Raw genomic sequence first — 24736 nt, 5'->3', positions numbered from 1 at the left:
CCCTATTGAAGTAGCAAATTGACTTTGCAAAATAGTTTTTAGACTTTATTTTTTTCACTTGTTAAAAACTGTAGGTAGATTTGTTTTTACTGGGGTTATGTGGGTGGATGTATCTTTGCCGCAGCAGATTTCTTTACTCTCTGAACCCGTGGTGCATCAACTTTTCTTTCCCGTCAGTGTGCGGAGTTGGGGAAAAACAGTGGCATGGCAGAACAGTCCTGTTCCTGAATTCCTTTTAAAGCATAGGCAACTGGTTCACTCTTTTTTTCTCCCTTTCCTCTTCTATAACCCCTTCTTTTTTTCCCTTAGCACTCATGAATAGTACACAGCAAAAATGCCCCGTGGAAGAGGTATGTTTGTGACAATAACATAATGTCTTTTGATAGTGTTGTGTCTGCTGATTCTGGCTGTCGTGATGGTGGTGATGTGATTGTAGCACGCTTGGTGAGCCTCTGACTTAATGAACCCATTCTTATGAATCAGATGCACCACTCAGAGCTTGAGCTTCTCTGTCCTCTTCTGTTCCAGTAAGCAAAATGCACCTCCGCTTGGTCTAGCTCCCGATAAAAATGTACAGTCACATCAGTTAATGGTATGAATCTAGGACTCCCGAGACACTTTGCCAGCCCAGAATAGGGTCAGGTGCCACAGCTCCAACTCCAGCCTCGGTTTCCTTTCCACCCTCCTCTCCCACAACCCCCCCATGCTGCCCAGCTTTGGCCGCCTGCTTGTTCAGAGAAAATTAGAAGTTAATAGAAGGAAGAAAGAAAGGATTCATACCCTCAAACTTTTCAAATCAGAACAACTGAAAAAGTAGAGTACTGGAGAGATATGAAGGCAACTGGTAGAAATAGTTTTTATCTGAAACAAATTCCTGTTTGTATGCATATCTGCAGTATAGCGTTTAAAGATTTTCTTAAAGGAATCATTAGAGTGTGCTTCTTGAAAATAGGAATAATGTTCTCTATTACACATATGCGTGATATGTGACACCATTTTCCAGATCTTGTGATTAAGACTTGATTCAGTTTTAAAATAAAATTTGCCAAAAGTTTAAACCATCTAGCTTTTTGAGTTTGAGGCTTGAAGGAAAAGACAGTGCTGCATATACATAATATATATTATGTTATATATATGTAAATATATATAGGCATATATAATATGTTTATAAAAGTGTTTTGAACAGTTTTAACATTCTCTATGAATGTAAGTAATAAAATAATTTAAAGGTTATAAAATTCTGGAAAAGTTAGAAAATAGATGAAAATTTGATCCCTTTCACCTTCTTTGCAATAGAGTTGTAAAAAAAAAATCACAAGAGTATATGGATTCAAATATTTAAAAATTTTTTCTGTCCATTGTAATTTCATGTCATCATAAAGCTCTTACTAAGCTTAGTATTAGTACTTAATAGCTATCTTCCTTTCTCTTTCATTCTTCAGATTATTTTCAGAACCACAGAATGTGCTTTGGGGAATTTTTGAAATCTATATTTTCTTATGTAATTCAAATATATAACCATAATTAATTTTATGCCATATAAACAGATAATTTTGATTTGCTTTTCTACTTAATGGGTGTTAAAATTCATACATCCTCTTTGATTTCAAGTATAAGTTAACTTTTTCCAATAATGTACCCTATAAAAATGTAAACCTTTATTAAATGTACTGATTTTGTATTATACCAGTTTTTTCTTTCTTCTATAGCTTCTCGGACTTCTTTTCAGAGCGAGCTTCATCGAGATAGGAGGTATGATTACAACATAGGTCATATATTCTGCTAATAATGAAATCAAAGTGTGCTGTCCGCAAGTTAAATATTTCTCTTTCATAAGCAATGTATTACATAAGCAATGTTCTACCTCATCAGTATATTTCCTAATTTAATCTATAAGGTCGAATGATGAAAAATTTGCTGGGAAAAGAAGCAATACAAACCTCAAAATGTTCTTTGGCAGTAATTAACTACTGAGGTTAATTTTGTAAATGTTTAGTAGGCTACTGGTATATGTAAAACATTGTTGTAACTGCTTCAAAGAAATGCTTTTACCTCCTAGCTACTTAATGTTGCAGAAATAACTGGATGACAAGATCAAAAATTGAATGGAAGAATAAGGAAAGAGAAAGAGTCAAGCTGGATAGACAGCTGAATGGATAAATGGCTGGATAGCTGGTTAGAGAGAAGGAAAGAAGGAGGAGGGGGTCATTGAATAGATAGGAGGAAGGACCAGTGGGTAGACAGACAAATGGTAGAATGGAGGAAGCGTGGATAGGTGGATAAATAGATGGGTGGAATTTTATAAAACAGAGTCCCTGCTTTCACATTTCTTACAGAGTATAGTAGAGAGTAATGAAGAATGAGGATTTTAGAGTCAGACATAATCAAGTTCAAATTTTGACTTCAGTGCCTTCTCACTGTGTGACCCTGGGCAAACTGCTTAACCTTTTCCAGCTTTTGTATCCCTGTCTTTAAAATGCTGCTAATCAGGGGCACCTGACTGGCTCAGTCAGTAGAGCATGCAACTCTTGATATTGAGGTTATAAGTTTGAGCCCCATGTTGGATGTAGAGATTACTTAAAAATAAAATATTTTTTAAATGTTGCTAATCATACCCATCTCAAGGCTGTCATAAGGATTACTATATGTGTAATGCTTATTATTTTTTTTTTTTTTTCAAAGTATCAAAGATCATCCTTTATTTGGTTTGGGACAAGGTGTTTTCCTTTAAATAGACAAACAATAGATGAAACATTCACTCCACGTATCTTGAATTACAAAGCCATGGATTTGGGCATTTTGGGGTTACCCTAACAGCAGCACCTTAGAAACTGGGTGAGAGGAAATACTACAAACAAGAGATTCTATTCCCTTCTTTCTAAATGCCACTCAGTGCCACTCATCATTAACATTCAGACCTTATAACAATTTTTCTGATTTGCACAATAGTTTGGCACTTTACTTTCTAATGCAGTCTCTCTCTTTAAAATATCCACAACAATCCCTGTGAAATACAGAAATATGCCATCAGTTATCCTTTTCTAAATTAAGTTGATTGTGTAATGCTTATTATTAACTAGTAATTCCTATTATTTAGTCAGACAAAAGCTGTAAGCAGAGGTTTTTAGGTATTGCAATTCACATTTAATCAATAAGCAGGTTCTACTGTTTTATGGGCTAGCATGAGAATATGTGTATATGCCTAGTTTTGATAATAACAGTGCTTTTTAATTTTTAATTTTATTTTCCATAGAGTGCTAGTGAGAGGCAGAGCAGATATCATCATCCCTCTTTGTTAAACGAGAAGATTGAGGCTAAGAGAGGCTGATCATTTGCCCAGGGTCATACAGTTGGTGTTTGTTAGGAAATCAGGCTGAATATAAAGTATAAACATGAGAATATAAAATCAGATTTTAAAAATGGTGAATCACTGTGTCTCCTCAGTATTAAAGATTAATTATCAAACTCATATACAAAACTGACCAGGAGCACAGACTCACATATCAGAATCTGGAAGTGAACGTGGAAAGATAACTTTGAATTGGGGTAGAGTTGGGTGAGGAGGAAAAGGATATTCTTTTTATACGGTATCAGAGTATATAATTTTTAATGGTAGAAAACTAAGCAGTTGGACTTCAGTGGTGTTCTTTTCTACCTTACCATATATTTATGTTTGTGGTATGGGCTAGATAGCAGAACCCTGGAATGAAGAGATTGTATGGGGCTTACTTAGTCCTTATCCTTGTCAACCAAGACAGAGCTAAATGAGCTCACGGTACATCTCTAACACTGAAGCCCAGAGTCCTAGAAGATGACTGTCATTTGCTCCCTTGATAGCCCAGGCCATTTCTGTGATTATGGCAGTTCTTATGTAACTTTGGGGGGGAGTTAGTTGTTTGCACGAACCTTTGAACACTTGCAGATAGATGGTAGCTTGTTACTGACCTGCAAGCCCTCACTGAGTTGTTGTCTGCTAGGCGCCCGGAGATTACCATTGTGGCAGCTGAGCCCCTGAGGCCAGCCTCGTGGTTTCCAGGAGCTCCACCCCCAGGATTGGGATTTCCCCCGCCTTCTGCAACAGGCCCTTGGAGGCCCAGTGAGCTGGTTCCTGCTGAGGTAAATAAATATCACATTATCTCTTTGCATTTTATTTTTATTTTTTTAATGTTTATTTAATTAGAGAGAGAGAGAGAGAGAGAGCACGTGCGCGCACAGGCACAAGTGAGGGAGGGGCAGAAAGAGAGGAGAGAGAGAGAGAATCCCAAGCAGGCTCAGTGCTTCCTGGGAGGATTCTCTCTCTTTCCTCTCTCTCTCTCTGCCCCCCCTCCCCTTGCTCATGTTTGCTCACACGTGCACTCTCTCTCTCTTTCTCTCTCTCAAAATAAATAAATAAAACTTAAAAAAAAAAAAGTCAGACACTTAAGTGACTGAGCCACCCAGGCACTCCTACATTTTATTTTTAAAATTAAGTCCAAAGACAAGAAAAGTGAGACATTTAACACTTTGACTATTTGTCCATAAATGTCTAAAATTTTCATTCTTTATTTTGCAGCTCCCACCATCTTATGAGCAAGTCATAAAAGAAATCAACCAAGTTCAAATTAATACTACAAATAATAATAATGCTGCTGCCACTCCAAGGCACACAATTACTTCTGCAACTCAGACTGACTTTTCAGAAGAAATAGACAACCATCTGCCTCAAAGCAGTGCAAGTAATTTGTCTTCCCTAATTCTGACCTAGTTCTAGGGAAGTAATCAGTAGGCTTCTACTCTTTAAAGTAATTTGCAGCTTATGCATAACTCTTTGAGCTCTGCTTCCTACTCAGTGTGATCACTGTCTGCTTTCTTTATTTTGATTTGGTGTGATTATTACAATAGATCTTCTCATGAGCGCAGGCCCAATCTCTGGGACTCACCCTGGTTCATATCACAGAAACATCATCCTTTCAACTCATGATTATATTACTGCTAATCCTCTGTATTCCCATTGAGAAGGATGGTATATTTAGCAATTTAACTTTGATAGGATGTTAAAGGTGGTTGTCCTGTTAGGCTTTTAAAAAGCATTATATTCAAATAACAGAGATGAGACTATGTTACTTTGGAGAAGTAAAACAAGAAATGTTGGAATGCTGATGAGAAAGAAAGTATTTGTGTGATAAGTCTACTGAGAATCAAAAATTTAATGGTACTTTAAAATATTTTGTGATGAATATTTCTTTATGAATAAATATAACTTGAACACTCTTGTGAGAAGATGAATATAAACATCTCCCTATTGATTTTGGAATTACTTTTTACTAATTAAGGAAACCAAAATCTCTTGATATTCTACATATGTATTTAAAAAAATCTGTGTATCTTCTATTTTTTTTTCTTTTAAATTATAATGTTGCAGCTTCTTTCTCTTGCTTTTCATCTTGTCAGCACCACAGGCACCTCTCAAGCCTCTCCATCCTCCCCCAGTGGTCTCAGCCAGTGATCGTCCAACAGATGCGGCACCTCTAATAGTCTTTGATATTTCTGAAGAACAGAATTGTCCAGAGAACTCCAGTGCTACACGATGTCCAGTGCCAAAACCAAGATCAAAAGCCAACCTCAGACCAGTAGCCAGAGATAGTCACATTAAAGAGCAAAATCACCAGAAAATCAGCCCTGTGGTCAGAGAGAGGGAATCCTCCCCGAGTGAGCCCCAGTCTTTGTTGGACAGCAGCACCAACGACTTGGATAGTCAGGCAGTGATGAACACTATGAACACAGAACGAAGCCAAAGTAGTGTTGTTTCAAGAATCAAAGCATTTGAGGGTCAGACAAATAAAGAAACCTCGGGACTGTCTGCAAAACCAGAAATTATTCCCCGCACACTACCCCCAAGGCCTGCTGTTCCCTCAGGGAAACCCACAATAGCTCCCAAACCGGCTGCTAACAGAGCTTCTGGAGAATGGGACTCCTGGACTGAAAACAGGCTCAAGGTGGCCTCTCGGGAGGGGCTCACCCCACACCCTCCACCACGAGAGGTAGGGAGCGTCCCAGTAACCAAACCTGAACTGCCAAAGAAACCAAATGCTGGCCTTATACGAAGTGCTAATCCTGAGATTCCTGGAGGGGGACCTGCAGCTGAGCGCCCTGATGGTGGGAAGAAAGTCCCAACTCCTGCTCCTCGGCCTTTGTTGCCGAAGAAATCGGTTTCTTTAGAAAACCCCAGCCCTGCAGCTTTGCTGAAACCAGTCACCATTCCTCCCCGACTCTCAGTGGCATCACAGGCCAAAGCATTCATGTCACTGGGAGAAGGACCCTCAGCCAACTCTGCAGTTCCAGCTCTGCAAAGCAAGCCTCCAGGGGACATTGACCTTATCAGTTTTGATGATGATGTTTTACCCACCCCAACTGGGAACCTGGTTGAAGAATCTGTTGGTTCAGAGATGGTTCTGGGTGAGTAGAAATCAGAAGTGGCAGGGAATGTAAACTCATCAGAGGGCATCTTGAATGGCACTGGATATTTTAGTTTCTAGGAAATAAGTTATTGAAGTCTGTATGTGTGTGTTGCACATGCATGTGTGTGTATAGAAGATAGAAACACAGAGAGGTTAAGAAACATGGAGCTGGGTAGGAGATAGAGACAGAGAAGGAAGGGAAAATATATATATGGAATGGGGGAGATGGAGAAAGAGGTAGACACATGTTGATGACTGTTACCTGAGCCAGGAATAAGCCGACTCAGTCTAGCAACAAAACTAGGTGTGAGGCTGGCTCCCTTTGGTGGGTGGAGATTCAAGCATCAGGGGGATGCAGAGGAGATTTTTCATAGATGGGAAATCATGCAGTGACCCCAGAAAGGCTCCTCAGATTGAACCGGCCCCACTGGGAGTGCCAGGAGAGGGCCAGCCCTGGGATGGACTCTGGCAAGAGCAAAGCAAGGAATGAGGACCCAGCCATATGTCACAAATTTTTTTCCAGTAATCTTCACAGAACATCTTCCCTTGGGAATGCAACAGTTTTGTAAATAAAGTGCAACAGCTGTAAGTTTCCTGCCAAGATCAGAACAATTAAATTTCTCAAGAGGAAATTCAGAGAGTATGTTTTCTTTCCTCACACTGTTCAGATAGAGAGTATGATTGTAACGCTTATCTTTGATTTATCAAAGTAAGCTGCTTTACTTGTCATTGAGGATTCCCTTTACTGCTGTTTACTTATTTGGGTAGATTTTGTGAACATATAAGCTTCCTAGTATTTTCAAAAGGTTAGCTGTCATCTTATAAATGTTTAACATGCATCAATGTGGCATAAGCTCTATGATTCAAAACCAGATTCTGCACAGCACAAGTGTATTTTAAATGATAACAAACATGTTTATTAAATATTTATCCTGCACGCATTTAACTGGCTATAGCTTGCCTCTTGTCTATAAGGGGTAGAAGGAAAGACGTTAGAGTATATTGAGATTCTGCAATGTTCCAAACCCTCAGCTAGATACCCAGATATACAACATTTAATTTCATACTTGCAGTCACCCTCTGAAAGGTATGGTTGTCCTCAATTTGCAGAAGAAAATGAGACTGAGCAAAATCAATGGGTAACCTGCCCTGTGTCCTAACACAGTTTTCAAGGCATGATTCAAACTGTATTTTTTTTTTAAGTTTTATTCATTTATTTTGAGAGAGAGCACACACACGAGAGCAGGGGAGGCAAAGAGAGAAAAGGAGAGAATCCCAAGCAGGCTCCATGCTGTCAGCATAGAGCCTGACGTGGGCCTCGATCTCATGAACCATGAAATCATGACCTGAGCCAAGATCAAGAATCAGATGCTTAACCAACTAAACCACCCACATGACCCCAAACTCTGTCTTTTTATTTGAGATCTGGTATATTTTTCATTTTATTACGTTACTACCCAACATTTTCATGAATTATTACACCAGGTAACACTGAAAACTTTTAAAGTCTTTGTTATGTCATTTTCTTACTTAAACCTTTTTGGTGTTACAAAGTTACCCATGGATGGGTAAATCCAACAACAGCAAGCTGTGAAGAGGTGGAAATACTACAAGCCAAAGACATACCACCTTTTGTAGAGCTGCTAGATTCTGTGAGAATGGCAACTTGGTTAATAACTGCTGAGGATTTATTCTGTGTCATCAAACAGATAATTACAGTCATCTTCAAAAAGAAGGCCAACCGTATACATTCAACATGAATATAGTCTCATGCTTCATACTCAGCCTTTTCTGTTTCTTGATTTCTCCCACTTCATTGCACAACATTTATTTATTTAGGCAGTCCTTTAGCAAAATGTGTAATTTGCTTGCCCTCCTTGACTTTAACCATTGCTCTCAACTGTGGAGTCATACTGAACACTTACTTTGTCTTCTTTCTAACCTGCACCTCCCATAGTAACACCATCATATACCCAGGCTTCCCTAGAGAATCCTAGAGATCATCTTCAAGTCTTCCTATCTGTCACACAGTAGCTGTTTGTTTGGACTTGGAGTGAGACAGTCCAGAGTCTACCACTTAATTGCTATGTGACCTTGGGCAATTTACTTGACCCCACAGTGCCTCAGTTTCCTCACTATAGAACACAGTAATAATATTCCTCATGGAGGTGATGCAAGGATTAAATGTGATTATGCAGGGAAGCACTGTCACATTGTCTGAAACATGGAAGTGCCCATTAAGTAGTAGTTATTTTTACTTCTTGGCCTTCACATCCAATTAGTTACCAACTCCTGCTGGTTTAGCCTTTTAGGTGGTTCTGGAGTCTTCCTCATCCCTCCTCCACTGTCCCATGTTAGGACTTTGTGACCAGATTACTGCAGTAGCCTCCTAAATTGAGCTGTTGCTTCTGTCTCAAACCCATCATCCTCTATATCATAGCTACCCAAGGGATTTTTTTCTAGAGTGTACACTGGAGCTTGTTGCTTCCCTGCTTACTGGCTTCCAGAGGCCTTTAGGATTGCCTCTGAATTCCTCAACATGGAGAGAGATTTTTGTGTATTGATTTGGGGCTTTGTGACTTTTTGATGGTATATCAATGGCATTGTCTTTGTAAGTAAAGTGTTATGGTCTCTTTGTGAAACCTTACTCAGTCATCTTGGCATTAGCTAGAAAATGGGAGAGAACACGAGAACAAGGAGAGGAACTCACAAATACGTCTTTCCTTCTTTTCCTTCCCTCAGAAATATAGAAAATCTAATAAAGTGGTTTTCATAAAATGAAGTTGCCATATTAATCTCAGGAAATAGAGATCAGAAAATACTGGAGCTATGAAAACATTGTAAAGATTAGAAAAATTATTAAAGGAAAACTCATAAAACAAGCAATTTAATATTGGATTCATTTCTTGGGTAGAATGCCTTCCAGGTTAACGTAATGGAGCTGCGAAGTATTAGCAATTCCTCTTCACACCTTTACAAATCATACCCAGTTGTCAAAAAAAAAAGCAGAATGCCTCTGCTGTCAGCCCCATTACACAGCCCAGAATAATAGTTTAGCAGCCAATTTCTGCTATTAACAGAACTCAAGGGAAGGAAATGACAGAAAAGCAAGCCAAGGATGGTGAAACTAATTATGATGACAAGCATATTATTAGAGACAGGTAATGGGCAGAAAACTACATTATCATCAGTGTTTTTCTCAGCCCAGTAATGAAGACCATGCGGATATAGGTGTAAAGGGGCCTACTTGTTTGGCAGCAAGTGTAGAATAATTGGTTTGGTGTGAGGGGCTAGAAGGAGGGAAGAATAAATACTGCAAATAAAGGTGGAGAAAATGCCATGGACGTTCCTTAGATTTGGATAGGAGATTTTTCTTTCTTTTTTCTTTTTCTTTTTTTTTTTGAGATGCTTTATGTCTTTTTTACTATAGAAACAAAAGCAAACTCAGTAATAGAATTGTGACATTGTGGTTCTTAACCCCTTCTGGATCACAGAACTCTGAGAATCAGATTATCCTGTGAATCTTTTATTTCCCATGAAAACAGCCCTTTAATTCATGTATGCACAATTTTCAGAGCTGCAAGGGCTCATTCTTGCACCCCAGTGAAGGGCTGCTACTACTATAGAGTATTGCAAGTAATCTCTAGTGGACTGCTTAAATAAATAAAGATAACATCCACAATACAGTGGAAAATTTTGTGTTAATTAAAAAGGAGGCATACCACCTATTACGTCCTACCAACCTCTAAGATACTATTAGGTGAAAAATGAAGGGCATGGATAGCATCCATGGCACTTTAGCTACTGTTTATGTGAAAACACACACATACCCATAGGTAGTTTCTTTGGAAAGATATGTAAAAAGTTGGTAACAAAGGTAGTCTTTATGAGGGAACAGGGTTGGCAGGAGAGGATGGGGAACTTGGTTTTCAAATAGCTAAACATAAGCAGAATTAGGATGAAAAACTGGGAGGGTTAGCTGTTGTCATCTTTGCTAGAGAGAGAGAGAGCTGCCTCCCATGCTGACCCTCAGCCTTGTGATGAGTAGAAATTTTAAAATAATAATACATGATTTTTCTAAATTTCTAATGGAAGCTAATTATTTTGAACTACGTATGTCTAAATAAGACAAATTCAAAAACATATGTATGCACATAAAACCCTATTAAATAGAATCACCGAAGAACCGTATCCAATAAAAAGTTTTAATTTTTCTAGTTATAGAAAGTTTTACAGGTGTTATTGCCTTTAAAAAGCAACTAAAGGAACAAGGATTTTCACTTTTCACCCTTATTTTCAAATGGTTTTTGGTTTGGTTGGTTGGCAGGGGAGTTATTTCAACTTAATCTTGTAACTTTTTTCTTGTGATTGAATTTATTTTATTGGATTTTTTCAGTTACAGAGTAACATATTTGCTGTAATATGTCAAACAATGCAAACATTTAGTAAAAGAAAAAAAAATTATCTCCCTCCAGTCTATCCATATCCTCAGAGTAACCACTGTGAACAATATTGTATGTAACCTTCCAAGTCTTTGGACATTTCAAACCAAAGCTTACAAACACGTATACATACCCGTACTTTTATCTACTTTTATAAACAGTTTTATCATACTATACCCTTGTCTTTTTTTTTTTTTTTTTTAAGAGAGAGAGTGAGGGGTAGGCAGAGGGACTGAGAGAATATTAAGCAGGCTCCATGACCAGTATAGAGCCCAACATGGGGCACAGCCCCATCACCCTGGAATGAGGACCCAAGCTGACACCAAGAGTCAGGCACTCAACCACCTGGTGGCCTGAGCCACCCAGGTGCCCCTGCCCTTGTCTTTTTTTTATTTAACAGTGAGATTTATGGACTTCTCTTCAGGCCAGTAGGTCTGACTCCTTGTTTCCTATGTTTATAGTTGGTTCAACATTTCCCCTGTTGATGCACAGTGCTTGTAGATTTTTGGATTCCTTTTTCCTTTACAGAAAATACCGCAGTACACAGTATCATAAACATTGCCATTTCTACTAGTGCTTTTATTTCTGAGGAATAAATTTCCAAAACTAAGACTACTGGTCAAAGGTTATGAACTTTAAACATTTTATTAGTACCAGTGATCCAGTTCCCTGGTTGGCAAATGCCTGGAGTTCCCAAACATGAATTGTCATCCTTGTTTTATATGTTGCCCACTTAGATTTCTGTTAGAAAAAATACCCCGTTCATAAAGAGACATAACAAGTAAACTTCATACTAGTGTAGCTAAAGAGAGATTTGTATACATACCATCATCAAGATAAAATTAGGACTCTGGTCCCACCTTCTTATTGAAGTGATGCTATTTGTCCTCCCAGCTAATCTCCACACCTCATCTGCATTACAGCCCTGGACATTGTGTAGACGAGAGACAGATGCTGAGCTCACTGACTCGGTGAGCACAGCTTGGGCAGGTCATCAAACAGACCCACTCCTGCCAAACAGCCCACAGCACTAGAACGCTGAGATTTCCTTGCTCAGTGTATTGAGAAAGATGTTTTTTTTCCCAGAGACATGTATAGTAGAATAATCTTATAAGATCGGAGTGCAAACTATTAAAGAGTAGCTAATGATATTTATAAAGACAGAGTGCATAACTAGGAAGGACACTGAATACCTTTGTTATATAAATTGTATTTATACTACTTCAAGTCCTTTAGGTTAAAAAAAATATATCATTGGACCCTTGGTTAAAAAAAAAATACACCTGACTGGCAGTAGGTGAGGTTGCACACTGTGCAGGATTTGGGGCAGGTGTCTGAGGCCATTCCTCCAACAGCGAGCATAATTTGGATTCCCCCTGTGCTTGGCCCCTCAAGGTACTGATTGGCAGTGTCTTTTTGCCTTTCCCTGCCCCCACCTTGTTTGTGTTCTCCCTCCTGGAATGTGAGAGATTGTAGGTGTTATAGTGGTTCAGAATATAATATGAGTTGAGAAATAGTTGAAGTCATTCCATGCTCAAGATTTTCTTCCCCTTCCACACCCACCCAAAACAACAGCATCAACTAAAAGTCTATACTAATAATCAACAGATTCTAGGTATCAGAAGCAGCTATTAGAGCAGAAATACCACTTGAAAGGTAGAATACAGTGAACGGTTAATAGCCTTAATCCTTTTTGTGACTTTTTGGTCCTTTTCCTAGTAGAAAACAAGAGCCCTGAGAGAATGGGATATGACAGCCAAGATAAGGGGGAGAGAGGGAAGTCAAGTCTCTGAACAAAGTCTCTACTGCAGCTGGAAATCAGTGGGTTCCAACAAGGGCCTCGGAAGCAGAGTAAAGGCAGTGATAGAGAGAGAGATGAACAGAAAGGAAAAATCAGCTCCAGGGAAAGGTCTGGTGTTTCTGTGTTTGAATAAAATGCATGCCAGGATCATATAGGGTCTTCAGATTCTTTCATTTTAGCTAGTATTACTCAGATGAACCATTCAGGGAGTCCACATTCAGGTAATATTTGCAGTAATGGGCTTTAATACAATTGCACCTATCCCTTATTATCCATTGCTGTTTCTTAGAGACCACGTATACATTATTCAAGTTGGAAGGACTATTAGAATGTGTGAAATCCAGTTGTTGGAAAGAACAACTCCCCTCCCTCACCCCCTGTACTTCGGTTTCATGCTGCGACCTGCTTCCCTTCTGCCCACACCCAGAGTCTCTAACCGTGCTCTACGTTTTCCTTTCTCAGTAGTACTTTTCACGTAATGTACCATGTGACCTATGTATCTATTATATTTATTGTTGATTATCTTCATCTCCCTGCTAGAATGTAAGTGCCATGAGGACTGGGTTCTTTGTTCACTGAAGTATTCCCAGCACCTAGTATAGTATTTGATTTGTAACTGGCATCCAAGCAGTATTGAGTGGACACAAGTGAAAAAAAGCAAAATACAAAGAAAGACATGAAGTTCTGCTCTTTTTGTTTATCAAAATACCTACATAATAATACATGTAATATAGTAAAAAATACACCAAGTTTTAATTATTACTGGAGGGATGGGATTACAGGAACTTTCTGCAATGTTTCCCATTTTTACAGTAAATACTCTTTTGGGGTAAAAAATAATGCTGTTACAAAATATACACTTAAAAAATTTAGGGGGAGCCTGGGTGGCTCAGTTGGCTAAGCGTCCAACTTCGGCTCAGGTGTGCGGGTTCGAGCCCCACATCGGGCTCTGTGCTGACAGCTATCTCAGAGCCTGGAGCCCGTTTCAGATTCTGTGTCTCCCTCTCTCTCTGACCCTCCCCTGCTCACGCTGTGTCTCTTACTGTCTCTCAGAAATAAGTAAAACATTAAAAAAAATTTTAGTTAGACCTAAAAGAAGGAGCTTTATTTGTTTTGTGAGGACATGGGTTACAATGGAAGAAAGTTATATTATTACAGGATCCTTTTTTTCAAGTTTGATACTGTTTTGATAATCTTAAGTTGGTTTTTTGAACTTAGACAAGACTTGCCTCACTCTGTAGAGGAGTCACCTAATTTTTTTTTTCTCAGTAGCCTAATAATAAAAGTTTTACCTGGCTGCCATCTGAGGGCCATTCCTAGGTGGTAGATAATAGAATAGGATTATACTTTACCATAGTATCTTCCCACCTACCATTGTTACTGGCACATGGAAGACATGTGAGCAAGTGGCTAGTGAGTGTGTGATGCCTTTCGTAGGATATGTAATGGTAGGGTTGCCTGAGAGCTGCGTTGAAAGAAAGGTCAGGTATCTAGGGGCTGAAACGCCTTCTTATCCTTAGCTCAGCTCTACTTGTATCCTGAAAATAGCTGGTCAGCAAAAGGTACTTATTGAACCACAGCTCATAATAGGCAGAACATGAATGCTGTTCATCAACAGGAGCTATGCTGTACAGTATTTTTATAGGGACTCTTTCCCTATAGTTAAGATTCCATAGAACAGGTGTAGAATTGCAGCATATATTCATTCTGCTTCTTTTTTTTTTAATGTTTTATTTATTTCTGAGAGAGAGAGAGAAAGACAGTGTGAGCAGGGGAGGGTCAGAGAGAGAGGGAGACACAGAATCCAAAACAAGCTCCAGGCTCGGAGCTAGCTGTCAGCACAGAGCCTGACGCGGGGCTCAAGCTCACAAACCGTGAGATCATGACCTGAGCCGGAGTCAGACGCTCAACCGACTGAGCCACCCAGGTGATCCATCATTCCGCTTCTTGTTGAATAAAAGTGAAAGAGGCCTCAGAGATCCTGTGTATTACAGAGAGTATCTATTATACAGCATTTATTTTACTTTTGCTTATCTACTTATTTTTAGATATTTCATCTTTTATTTTTTTAATGTTTACTTTTGAGAGAGAGAGACAGTGTGAGCAGGGGAAGGTCAGAGAGAGAGAGGGAGATACAGAATCCGAAGACAGGCTCCAGGCTCTGAGCTAGCTGTGTCAGCACAGAGCTCAATGCAGGGCTCAAACCCATGAACCGTGAGATGATGACCTGAGCAGAAGTTGAACACTTAACTGACTGAGCCACCCAAGTGCCCCAGATTTTTCATCTTTAAAAAAATGATATGGGCATTTTCCCAAAGAACTGAAAAGAGGGGCTCCTGGGTGGCTTAGTCGGTTAAGCGTCCGACTTTCGCTTAGGTCATGATCTCGCGGTTCGTGGGTTCAAGCCCCGTGTCGGGCTCTGTGCTGACTGCCAGCTCAGAGCCTGGAGCCTATTTCAGTCTGTGACTTCCTGTCTCTCTGACCCTCCCCTGCTCACGCTGTCTCTCTCTCTCTCTCCTAGAAATAAATAAAACATTAAAATAAAAAAAGTCCAAAGTACTTTCGAAAAGAATATTTACATTAAAGAACAAAGACTATTTCTTTCAGTAAAAAAGTTTGGTTAATTATGCCTTTGTTTGAAATACTTTCTCTAAACATATACTGTCAATTTTAAATGAATCAGTTAATATGGAGACATGCCAAGTCCTATATCCTTGCCCCCAGATGAAATATTTGAAGGAAAATGTCTTATGTTGTTTCCAAGATAAAACATTTTCCATTTTCATGTTAAGTGAAGTGTGGTTTTACTAAACGACTGACACTCTGCCGAGTACCTGTCCTGTGCAGGCACAGTACTAGATAGGATGAGGGCCCTCAGTGAGCCTGGGGCCTGCCTTTTCTGGGACAGGCACAGGCATGTGCTGGAGTAAAGGCCTTCTTTCCTGGGATTTCTGGGAGGCTTCACAATCGTGGGGAAACTGGCTCCTCATTTCAGTTGCCAGTCATTTTCAGGCAACACTTATGAAATGACTGTACTCCCATGAAGGATCGCTTCTACATAATTCAGGATTGTCCTGGATATCTCTCGTCAGAGAGGAAGAAAAGCCACATGAATTATTTACAGAGCACCAAGTCATTTCCTTTCATGAGCTCCGACTTTGTGTTTCTCTCTGCAAACTGAGATTTTGTTTATCCATGAATAGTTTTCCCTGGGGCATGAAAATATGACTCTTTAATTATGAATGAGGTTTTTTGTTTGAGTCCATGTTAACTAAAAGATGCAAAATAAACTGTGTTTTTCATTAGATCCCTTTCAGCTCCCCACAAAAACAGAACCAACAAAAGAACGAGCAGTTCAACCAGCACCCACCAGAAAGCCTACTGTGATTCGAATTCCAGCCAAACCGGGAAAATGTAAGCACTAATCTGCCTTCTTTATCTGCTTCTCCAAGAGCCTGGGGAAAATATATACTAATTTATCAATGTCTACTTTTGAAATTATGTGTAATCGGCCATTTATTATTATTTATAGTCAAAGAATATTTAAAAACAAGTTACTTTTTTCACAGTTCTTTAGACAGTAAATACGGATTTCATTTCTCTGTATCATCAGAGAGGATAGAGAGAGACTGAAACTCAGAACAATTGGAATGTCCTGTTAGTGCCTCTGGTAAAGATGGCAGGAAGGTCCACTTGACTCTCGAAAAATACAGGCGTGAACTGTGCAGGTCTACTTATATGCAGATTTCTTACTACAGTACTGTAAATAATATTTCCTCTATGATTTTCTTAACATTTTCTTTTTTCTTACTTCATTGTAAGAATACAGTATATGACACATGAAACATAAAATCTGTGTTAATGGGCTACTTAGGTTATCACTAGGCTATATTAGTCGTTAAGTTTTTGGGGAGTCAAAAGTTATATGTGGATTTTCAACTGCACCAAGGCGTCAGCACCTCTTAACTCTTAAGTTGTTCACATATGAACTCTAATTGAAACTGACAGCAAATAAAGTTGTGTGTATCTCTCTGGATACAGTATCTTTTTCCAGTCAGCCATACCCCAAGTATAAGTATGCATGAGTTGTGTGAAGAGCAGTTAACTAAAAATTATAAAAACATAATAATGTATAAAACGTATTTAAATTAGCATAGCACTACTTTTTCATACTATTTTCTTCCTCGATTTTTTTAATGGTACAATAAATGAAATTTTGTATGAGCCTTTGTACGTACCACAAAGAAATCTAATATTTATTGTAAAAGAGAAGCCAAGAGGACCAGGCCCATTTATTTGAGACCCTGGAGATTATTTGTGTGTGTGTGTGCGCACACGTGTGCACGTGCATGTACAGTGGGTTTCAAAGCATTTCTTGGCAACGCTTGGAGTGATCACACAGCTTCTCCACAAGCTTCTGCTGTCCTTTCATTTCATTCAGTGCATTTTCATAGACCAGGTGCAGCCTTGCTTTATTCTAACAGGAGGTCCTGCCACTCCATTCCTCCTCATAATGGATCACATGTCCCCAGTCCTTCACCTATAGCATCTCTGGGTTATTTTGTAGGCATACCCTGGAATGCCATGAAACCCCTTTAATTTGGGGGTTGGTTTCTGTATAAAATACTACCCAGAAAGATCATACTGGTTTTGGTCTTTTGATGGTTATTAATTGATGGCTCTAAGCCAAGTAGTGAGAAGATTTAACTGAGTTGCTGTGAAGAATGAGGAGGAAAAAGTCAAGGGTACCAAATTCTGGTGGTTCCTTGCTTCTTAGGAAGTTATGTGGTAGATTAAAAAACTGGAGGTTTATTTCTTTTGACAGCATTATATAGTCCATAAATCAGTGGGCTATAGAAGTATCACAGATGATATAGTTCATTGAGTTGCTTGCCTGCTTGCTGTTACCTTGTTAAAATGTCTTCTAGATTTTAACAAGTGTAGTGAAATATAATGATAATAAACATTGCTTGAAGCTCACGTGGGTTTTAAGTAATACAGTTTTTATATTTGAATTTATTCTTCTGCTGTATCAGGGTCCCCAAGCCCCCAAGTTTGATGATTACTCGAGGAACATAGTTATGTTCACAGCTGTGCTTTATTACAGCAGAAGTATACAAAGCAAAATCAGCAGAGGGAAATGGTGCATGGGGCAAAGCCTAGAGGAAACCTGGCGCAAGCTTCTAGGTGTTCTCTCCCAGGGGAATCACAAGGGCTATACTTAACTCCCCCAGGAACCAGTTGTGACAGCACAGGTGAAATGTCAACCAAGGAAGCTCATTAGAGACTCGATGCCCAAGGTTTTTATTGGGGGCTGGTCACATAGGCATCTCTAGCAATTTTGGCACATTCCAAAATTCCAGGTTCCTAGAAGGAAAGCAGGTATTTAGCATAAACCATAATCTTTTGTTTTATCAGTTCTGGGGATGGTGGGAACATTTCCAAAGCCCAAGTTCCCAAATTCCAGCAAGAACCAACCTTGGAAGCATGTCCTGAGAATAAGCAGTCTCAGGCCCTCTATGTTCATTCCTTTCTGCATACTTATAAATTGGCTTAATAGTCCTGAAATCCAGAAAAGGATATATATTTTTTAAAGTTTATTCATTTTGAGAGAGACAGAGAGTGAGCAGGAGAGAGGCAGAGACAGAAGGAGAGACAGAATCCAAGCAGGCTCCACACTGTCAGCACAGAGCCCGACACTGGGCTTAAACCCAGGAACCATGAGATCATGACCTGAGCCGAAAGCAAGAGTCAGACGCTTAACCATATGAGCCACCCAGGCACCTCCTAAAAAGGATATATTGAGGAAGCACCTTTGTTTATTTTTCGGACAAAGTTCCAGGAGCTGTTGGAAAGTTGGATTCCAAGTGCTGTCTGTGAGAGAACTGAAGTGCCTGTTTCTAGAGCACTGTTTCTATTTATACCAAAAATCAGCTCCCCGGAATTGTACTTATTACAGTCATTAAGCAATTCATATGTGCTTCAGTGTTGGAAGAACTTGGAATGGTCAGGCGAAGAAAGGAATAGCTTTGTGGAGCAAAACCTTTTGGTCTTCTTTGAACATGTCAGCTCTTTCTGCTTGAGATTTGTTTCTTTTGACTAAGATGTCCTTCCCCCAGATATGTGCATGGCTCCCTCCTTCACCATTCCTTTAGGTCTTTGCTCAAGTGCCACTTTTCTCATTGAGACCTCCACCTACCATGTTATTTGAAATTGGAAATCTCCACCTCCCTCCCCGCCTCACATCCATACCTGATAATCCCTATGTTCTTTCCTGCCAGTAAGGCATTTCCATTCTACTTTGATATTATTGCTACTTTGTACTCTTAATTGTTTGTCACAGCAATACAGCATCCTAAATGATTTCAGCATTTCCTTGTAAGAATAAGAAAACTGTTCCACAGAGAAAGTCTTCAAGATGGCAACTCAATTGAAGTGTTCCTCTGTGTCTTCATTTCCAGAGCAGCCCTGTCCCTCACTAAGAATGCTTGCCTGTTTCTAAATCATTGTTTTCCTAGTAGCTGGCCTGGGTATTTTCCTCCTTTTGAGAATGTTTCCTGGCTGGAGATAAAATAGGAACCTGACAAATCATCCTGTTGTTATAGGTATTTCATGTGAAATGAGAGCAGTGTTCATTTGAAAGAATGAAGAGAATTCCCATCTTCCCTAAGTGCCTAAATCAGTGTGTAAAAGGTGACTAAAGCCTCCTTCAGTATGTTGCAGTCATCCTCTCTCCAAGTGTGTTTGCACACAGATTTTAATTAGCTGCCACTAATTAAACCTGATCTTTTTCTTCTTTTTAAAATAAGTTGGGGGTATACTATCACTGAGTTAAAGATGTAGTTTGGATGTAAAGATCCTGTTTATTAAATTGAAGGCAATTAAGCCCATTAATCTGGAGCTAATGAATTAGAAAAAACATTTAATTATTTGGATGGGGAGGGTTGGATACACAATCTATTAAAGAAACAGCTTGCCATATTATAGTGAGCACAGGCTTTTGGGCTTCAAAACCCAAAATTACTAGCATTAAGACTTCATATAGCTTATATATTTTCTTCTCTGTTTTGGTTTCTTCATCTGCAAAATAAGTAGGATATTATCTAGCATAGTGCTGGCCAGTAGGACTTTCTGCAAAGGTAGAAATGTTTCAGAACTGTGCTATCCATTATGGCAACCCTTAGCCATATGTGGCTATGGAGCATTTCAAGTGGTAGCTATTTCAGTGTAGCTAGTGTACCTGAGGAACTGAATTTTTAATTTTATTTAAAATTATATTCATATTTATTATATATGAATAAACTGCCTTAATTCCTGGCACACTGAAGGTTGTCAAAAATGCTGGCTGCTGTTGTAATTATTTAGTATTATTTTTACTCCATATAGTATTCAGTAAAAGTAACTGATGCCTGCTAAACCCATCCATTTTCTGAAGTTTCCCAGCTCTTTCTCACTTATTTAGCTCTCCATTCTTGGTGTGGCTCTTTTATGACAGGCATTTTCCTTAGGAACCAAGCTGCAATCATTTCATCCTTTGGATCCCCAAAGGCCCTAAATTATTGATGAATTACTGCTGTTTTTCCAGGTTTACATGAGGATCCGCAAAGCCCACCTCCTCTCCCTACTGAAAAACCTATTGGAAACACTTACAGTGTAGTATCTGGAAAACTGAGTAATGTTGACAGAACTAGAAACTTGGTAAGTGGTTATTATAAATTGTCTTAGATTGAAGACCAAGCTATGCACTAATTTTAAATACTCAGCTGATGTCTCAATTATTTTACTGTTGACCTGATAAAGACCTTTATTGCAAACCAATTCTAAGCCCTGTGTACTTATTTAATGTGATGTTCAATATTTTAAAAATTCCTATAGGACAAACGAATTAGGCCAGTTCATTGTACTTCATCATAAAATAATTTGTCCTATACTGATAGAATGACATTATCTTTTACTAGCGCTAAATAATGAGGCAGACGTTATTGAAAATCTCTAAAAACCTTTAATATTTGTGGAAATAGACTGAGTCCAATTTTCAATTTTTATTTAAAATATCTAATTAGTGACACTTTAAGATAATTACCATAAGAATTTGTTAATCTGAAATTTAGGGAAACTTTTTTAAATCAAAAAATAGTATTTTTAACAATGGTAGTCAAAGTTTTAAAATATATATATATGTATATATATGTATTTTTTTAACCTCAATATCATTTCCCCATCTGCTTGAAACTCCCATATGATAGATTATCTTTTAAGGTTTATTTCTAAAGAAACTGGTTCCTTAACAAGTGTTGGCAAGGGTATGGGGAAAAGGGAACCCTCTTGCACTGTTGGTGGGAATTTAAATTTATGCAACCACTATGGAAAACAATGTGGAGGTTCCTCAAAAAAATTAAAAATAGGGGTGCCTGGGTGGCTAACTCAATTGAGCATGCAACTCTTGATTTCAGCTCAGGTCGTGATCCCAGAGTCATGGGATTGAGCATGGAGCCTGCTTGAGATTCTCTTTCTCTCCCTCTCTCTCTTTTTCCCTCTCGTCCTCCCTTGCTTCACATCTTTCACAGGTGAAGAGAATTAAGAGGTATAATTCTTTAGTTATAAAATAAGTAAGATACGGGGATATAATGTACAGCATAGGGAATATGGTCAGTAATACTGTAACACCTTTGTATGGCGACAGACAGATGGTAACAACTTACTGTAGTGCCCATTTTGTAAGGTATATAAATATGAGATCACTGTGTTTTACACCTGAAACCAATACAATATTATATATCAATTATTCTTCAATTAAAAATTTAAAAAGCAAAATTTAAAAAATTTTAAAGGAACAAATTCTTAACATCTCTGTACCAAATTTTCAGCTCAAATTTCATAATAGTTTTACACTGTGCATTAGCTATGCTTATTACACATGCAAACCCATCTAATCATCTAGTGAAAAGAGATTTCTTTGAAGAAAACATTAAATTGAATTAGCCAATATCAAGTTAATGAGATTTTCCTGTAGGCTGAAGTAAAATTTAGTGATCATTTACATTTTCGAAGTACCTGATAATAAATTTTTATTAAAACTGGGCCAAGAAAACCCAATAGGGGATGATAGGGCCCCTGCAATACTGTTGTTAAATAGAAGAAAATCCCAAATTTCCATGGAGGAAAGTTTACTTGAGCAGGTTACTGGCTTCTACTCTAAAGGGTTGTAAAAGAGAGTGAGAGGGTAATGAGCAGGCATATATATACATCATTCATGAACTCATATAATGGGCTTCTGTAAACCATAAAGCTCTATTAAAGTATTAGGTATTATTACATTTGGTGTTAAGCAGACCACAGAGTAACTCCCACATTTTAGAAAAACAAGAAGAGGAAGTTAGAATAAACCATCTGGAGAGGTAGTATAATCATAATTGTACCTTACATGAACAGGAAAATCCTGTCCTACACTGTTTACCAAGGAGTGCCAAAGCATTCTGTGCTGTCCTATAATAAATACACATCATGATAGATGCACTGGGTCTAAAGGAAGAAAGGAAACAGACCACAAGTGAAATGAATTGGCTAAAGTCACATATAATAGATTCCAGGGCCAGAAAGTCAAATTTACGCCTGAGAAATTCCTTTTGTTTGAGGATTACAATTACTGAGTGACTATTAGACCACAGACCATAAAGCCTTCAGATATCAGGAAAGATCTCTAGAAAGACTATCTCACCAGTGTAATCACCCATGAGGACAGGTTTGGTCTTTGTCAGCTGTGTCTTTTGATGAGGCACAAGACAAAAACTTTCTACTGTTTGTCCATCTTAAGTCAGGATGGCTATGTTATGAAATCTCCCTTTCTTCACCGAAAGGACAGGGACTCTAGGGTGAAGACCGTTAGGAGCCCCTGGAGCAGGAGCAGATGTTCCTGTGGACCCTGTTCTTCCTGCGAGGGCTTCCAAAGCTTCTCCTAAAGAGGCTGCCAGCCAGTGCAGGAGAGTCAGGAGACGCCACCTGCTGTGTATCAAGAATCCAAGCTGTAGCACAGACACTGGCCAGTGAATTCAGGGCCTAAGAAGTGGTATCAGTTCCCAGAGAAAGAAGAGAAGAAGCTTCTGCAGAGGCTGCTAAGTAATTCCAACAGACAAGAATGTGGTCTTGGAAGAATTACCTATCTTTTAAAATTCAGCAAAAAACTAGGGAATTCTTTTGAAGTTAGAATATGAGAAACCATTCCAAAGCAGGTGAACAAAAAGATGGTATCTACAGGGGTAGTACAGGCAGAAAGACCAGCTTCCCCAGGAACTAAAATGCATATCCGAACACATTAAAAGCCAAAGTTCAGAGATGTCAGAGCTGAAGAAAAACTACAAAAAGCAAATGCAGAGAGGCTCCGGTTAGGTGTAGAATATTGAAAAGGAGGAAATACCTAATCATTCATCTTCCAGAGCCTGTTGGCAGAACTCCTGCACAAATCTGGACTTTAGCAAACACTCGGACAGTGGCTTCTGCAGGAGCCAGTCCTCTCTTCTCAGTATTTATGTTCTACAATGTGCCTAACATTCCTGGACACTGTGAGCACACTGCCTTTTATTTTTTCTTGATTCAAAATTTTCTCATTGTGGAAATTTTGAGAAACCTAAGATCCTCCATAAAAATAACACCCCTGAGAGAAAAGTACAGTTAATATTTTGTAAAAGATTAGGATTATACAGTATGTAGTTAATAAAGTACATCATCTATAACTTTTTTTGTCAAATGTATACATCTGTATTTTTTATGTGCCCTCAATTACTAAGTTATCTAACAACTGTAGTTTTGAGAAAACCAGTAAGAGTTCCTGACTGTCTGCTAGAGTGTTTTTCTGTTTGTTAATGTTAAAGGTAGCAAAAGAAATCAGTGAGCTTTTCAAAATCATAGCAATTATTTGTCAGAAGCGGGGGAAATACAGGCAGCAGTGGATTTATAAGGCATGGATTATAGTATGGACCATTGCAGGGTTTATGGGCTAGTGACTTGCCTCACTACATTAACTGAACTCATTAGTGAAACCAAGTTTTAAGGGCAAGCTTAATTTGTTTTTAAAAATGGGATTTTGAAATATACTTAAATGATTGCAGTTACTGGCAATTAATCATTTGGTATTAAAGGAAAAGTTGCTAATATCTAATTTGAATTAAAACACAGTAGAAGTGAGTTTTAACTCCTTTATATGGTGAGAAGGAGGAAAACAGTGTGAATTATCCTGAAGATTCCCAAGCGACAATTAAATCTCCCTTAAAGAAAAGGCAGTGTAATTTTAAAGGGCTAGCACTTTCCCCCTTGGAGGAATATTATATCCTCCTGGATGTTTGTACTGTGGGCTTAGAAAGTAGGAAAGGTGAAAAAGGGAGACTCGATCAGAATTAGAAGTATTTAGAGAGGACTTTTCCCTAAAAAAGAAAACAGAAGTTTTGGCTTTGTGATTCTCTTAACTTCTCATTCAACCAAAGACCTGCAAACATTTTCTACGTATTATACTCATTTCCCAATCTTTGGGCTACAACATTGAAGAATCTGTTTAAGCAGCACAGTTTGAGTCCTTTCCCCTAAAGAAATCTTACTTTTGTTCTCCACACTTCCAGTTTCTCCCATATGCTATTAGGCTCGGATATTCTGCTCTCACCCATCTTATTTTTCAAATTATCTCCCTTTACTCTTTCTGATTTCTTGAGCCTTTTCCATTCCTCTTCACATACCTTCCTTTCAGGCCATACTTTAAGTTTCTATTGTGTTCTACCTCCTCCTAGTTCAGAAGCCACCACCCAAGGTATAAACCACCCAATGATGAGAGATCTACCTGTTGTAAGCAAAACAAATGAATCACCACCTCACTTATATGTTTAAACTTAGGAGCAGTGTGTATCTTATGTGTTGTCATGGGATAAATAAAGACCATTTTTTTAAAAATTCCCTACAGTGCCTGCTTAAATTGCTACTGTATAACCTATCATGATTTAAATATCATCCTTAAGACCTGATGAGTTTGCTGGGTGCATAACCACACAGTGCAGTTAGTTGGGCCGCTGGTC

General features: G+C 38.6%; 1 protein-coding gene across 3 annotated transcripts in view; it reads left to right on the top strand.

Annotated features, from left to right (window-relative positions):
- Window positions 1-334: 334 nt before the first annotated feature.
- SH3D19 (SH3 domain containing 19) overlaps window positions 335-24736 on the top strand; it is a 52294-nt gene continuing 27892 nt past the window's right edge. For all 3 annotated transcript variants that reach the window (XM_039234364.1, XM_039234365.1, XM_039234363.1), the window contains exons 1-7: window positions 335-350; window positions 1710-1752; window positions 3978-4116; window positions 4553-4715; window positions 5431-6435; window positions 15987-16094; window positions 20266-20378. In XM_039234364.1, coding sequence (XP_039090295.1) covers window positions 335-350; window positions 1710-1752; window positions 3978-4116; window positions 4553-4715; window positions 5431-6435; window positions 15987-16094; window positions 20266-20378 — 1587 coding nt within the window. The remainder of the gene's footprint in view (window positions 351-1709; window positions 1753-3977; window positions 4117-4552; window positions 4716-5430; window positions 6436-15986; window positions 16095-20265; window positions 20379-24736) is intronic.

This window comes from Hyaena hyaena, unplaced genomic scaffold (assembly GCF_003009895.1).
Source record: "Hyaena hyaena isolate Hyena2069 unplaced genomic scaffold, ASM300989v1 scaffold_89, whole genome shotgun sequence".
Classification (NCBI taxonomy): domain Eukaryota; kingdom Metazoa; phylum Chordata; class Mammalia; order Carnivora; family Hyaenidae; genus Hyaena; species Hyaena hyaena.
Note: the sequence above shows the minus strand (reverse complement) of the source record. Positions and strands in the feature narration are given on the sequence as shown.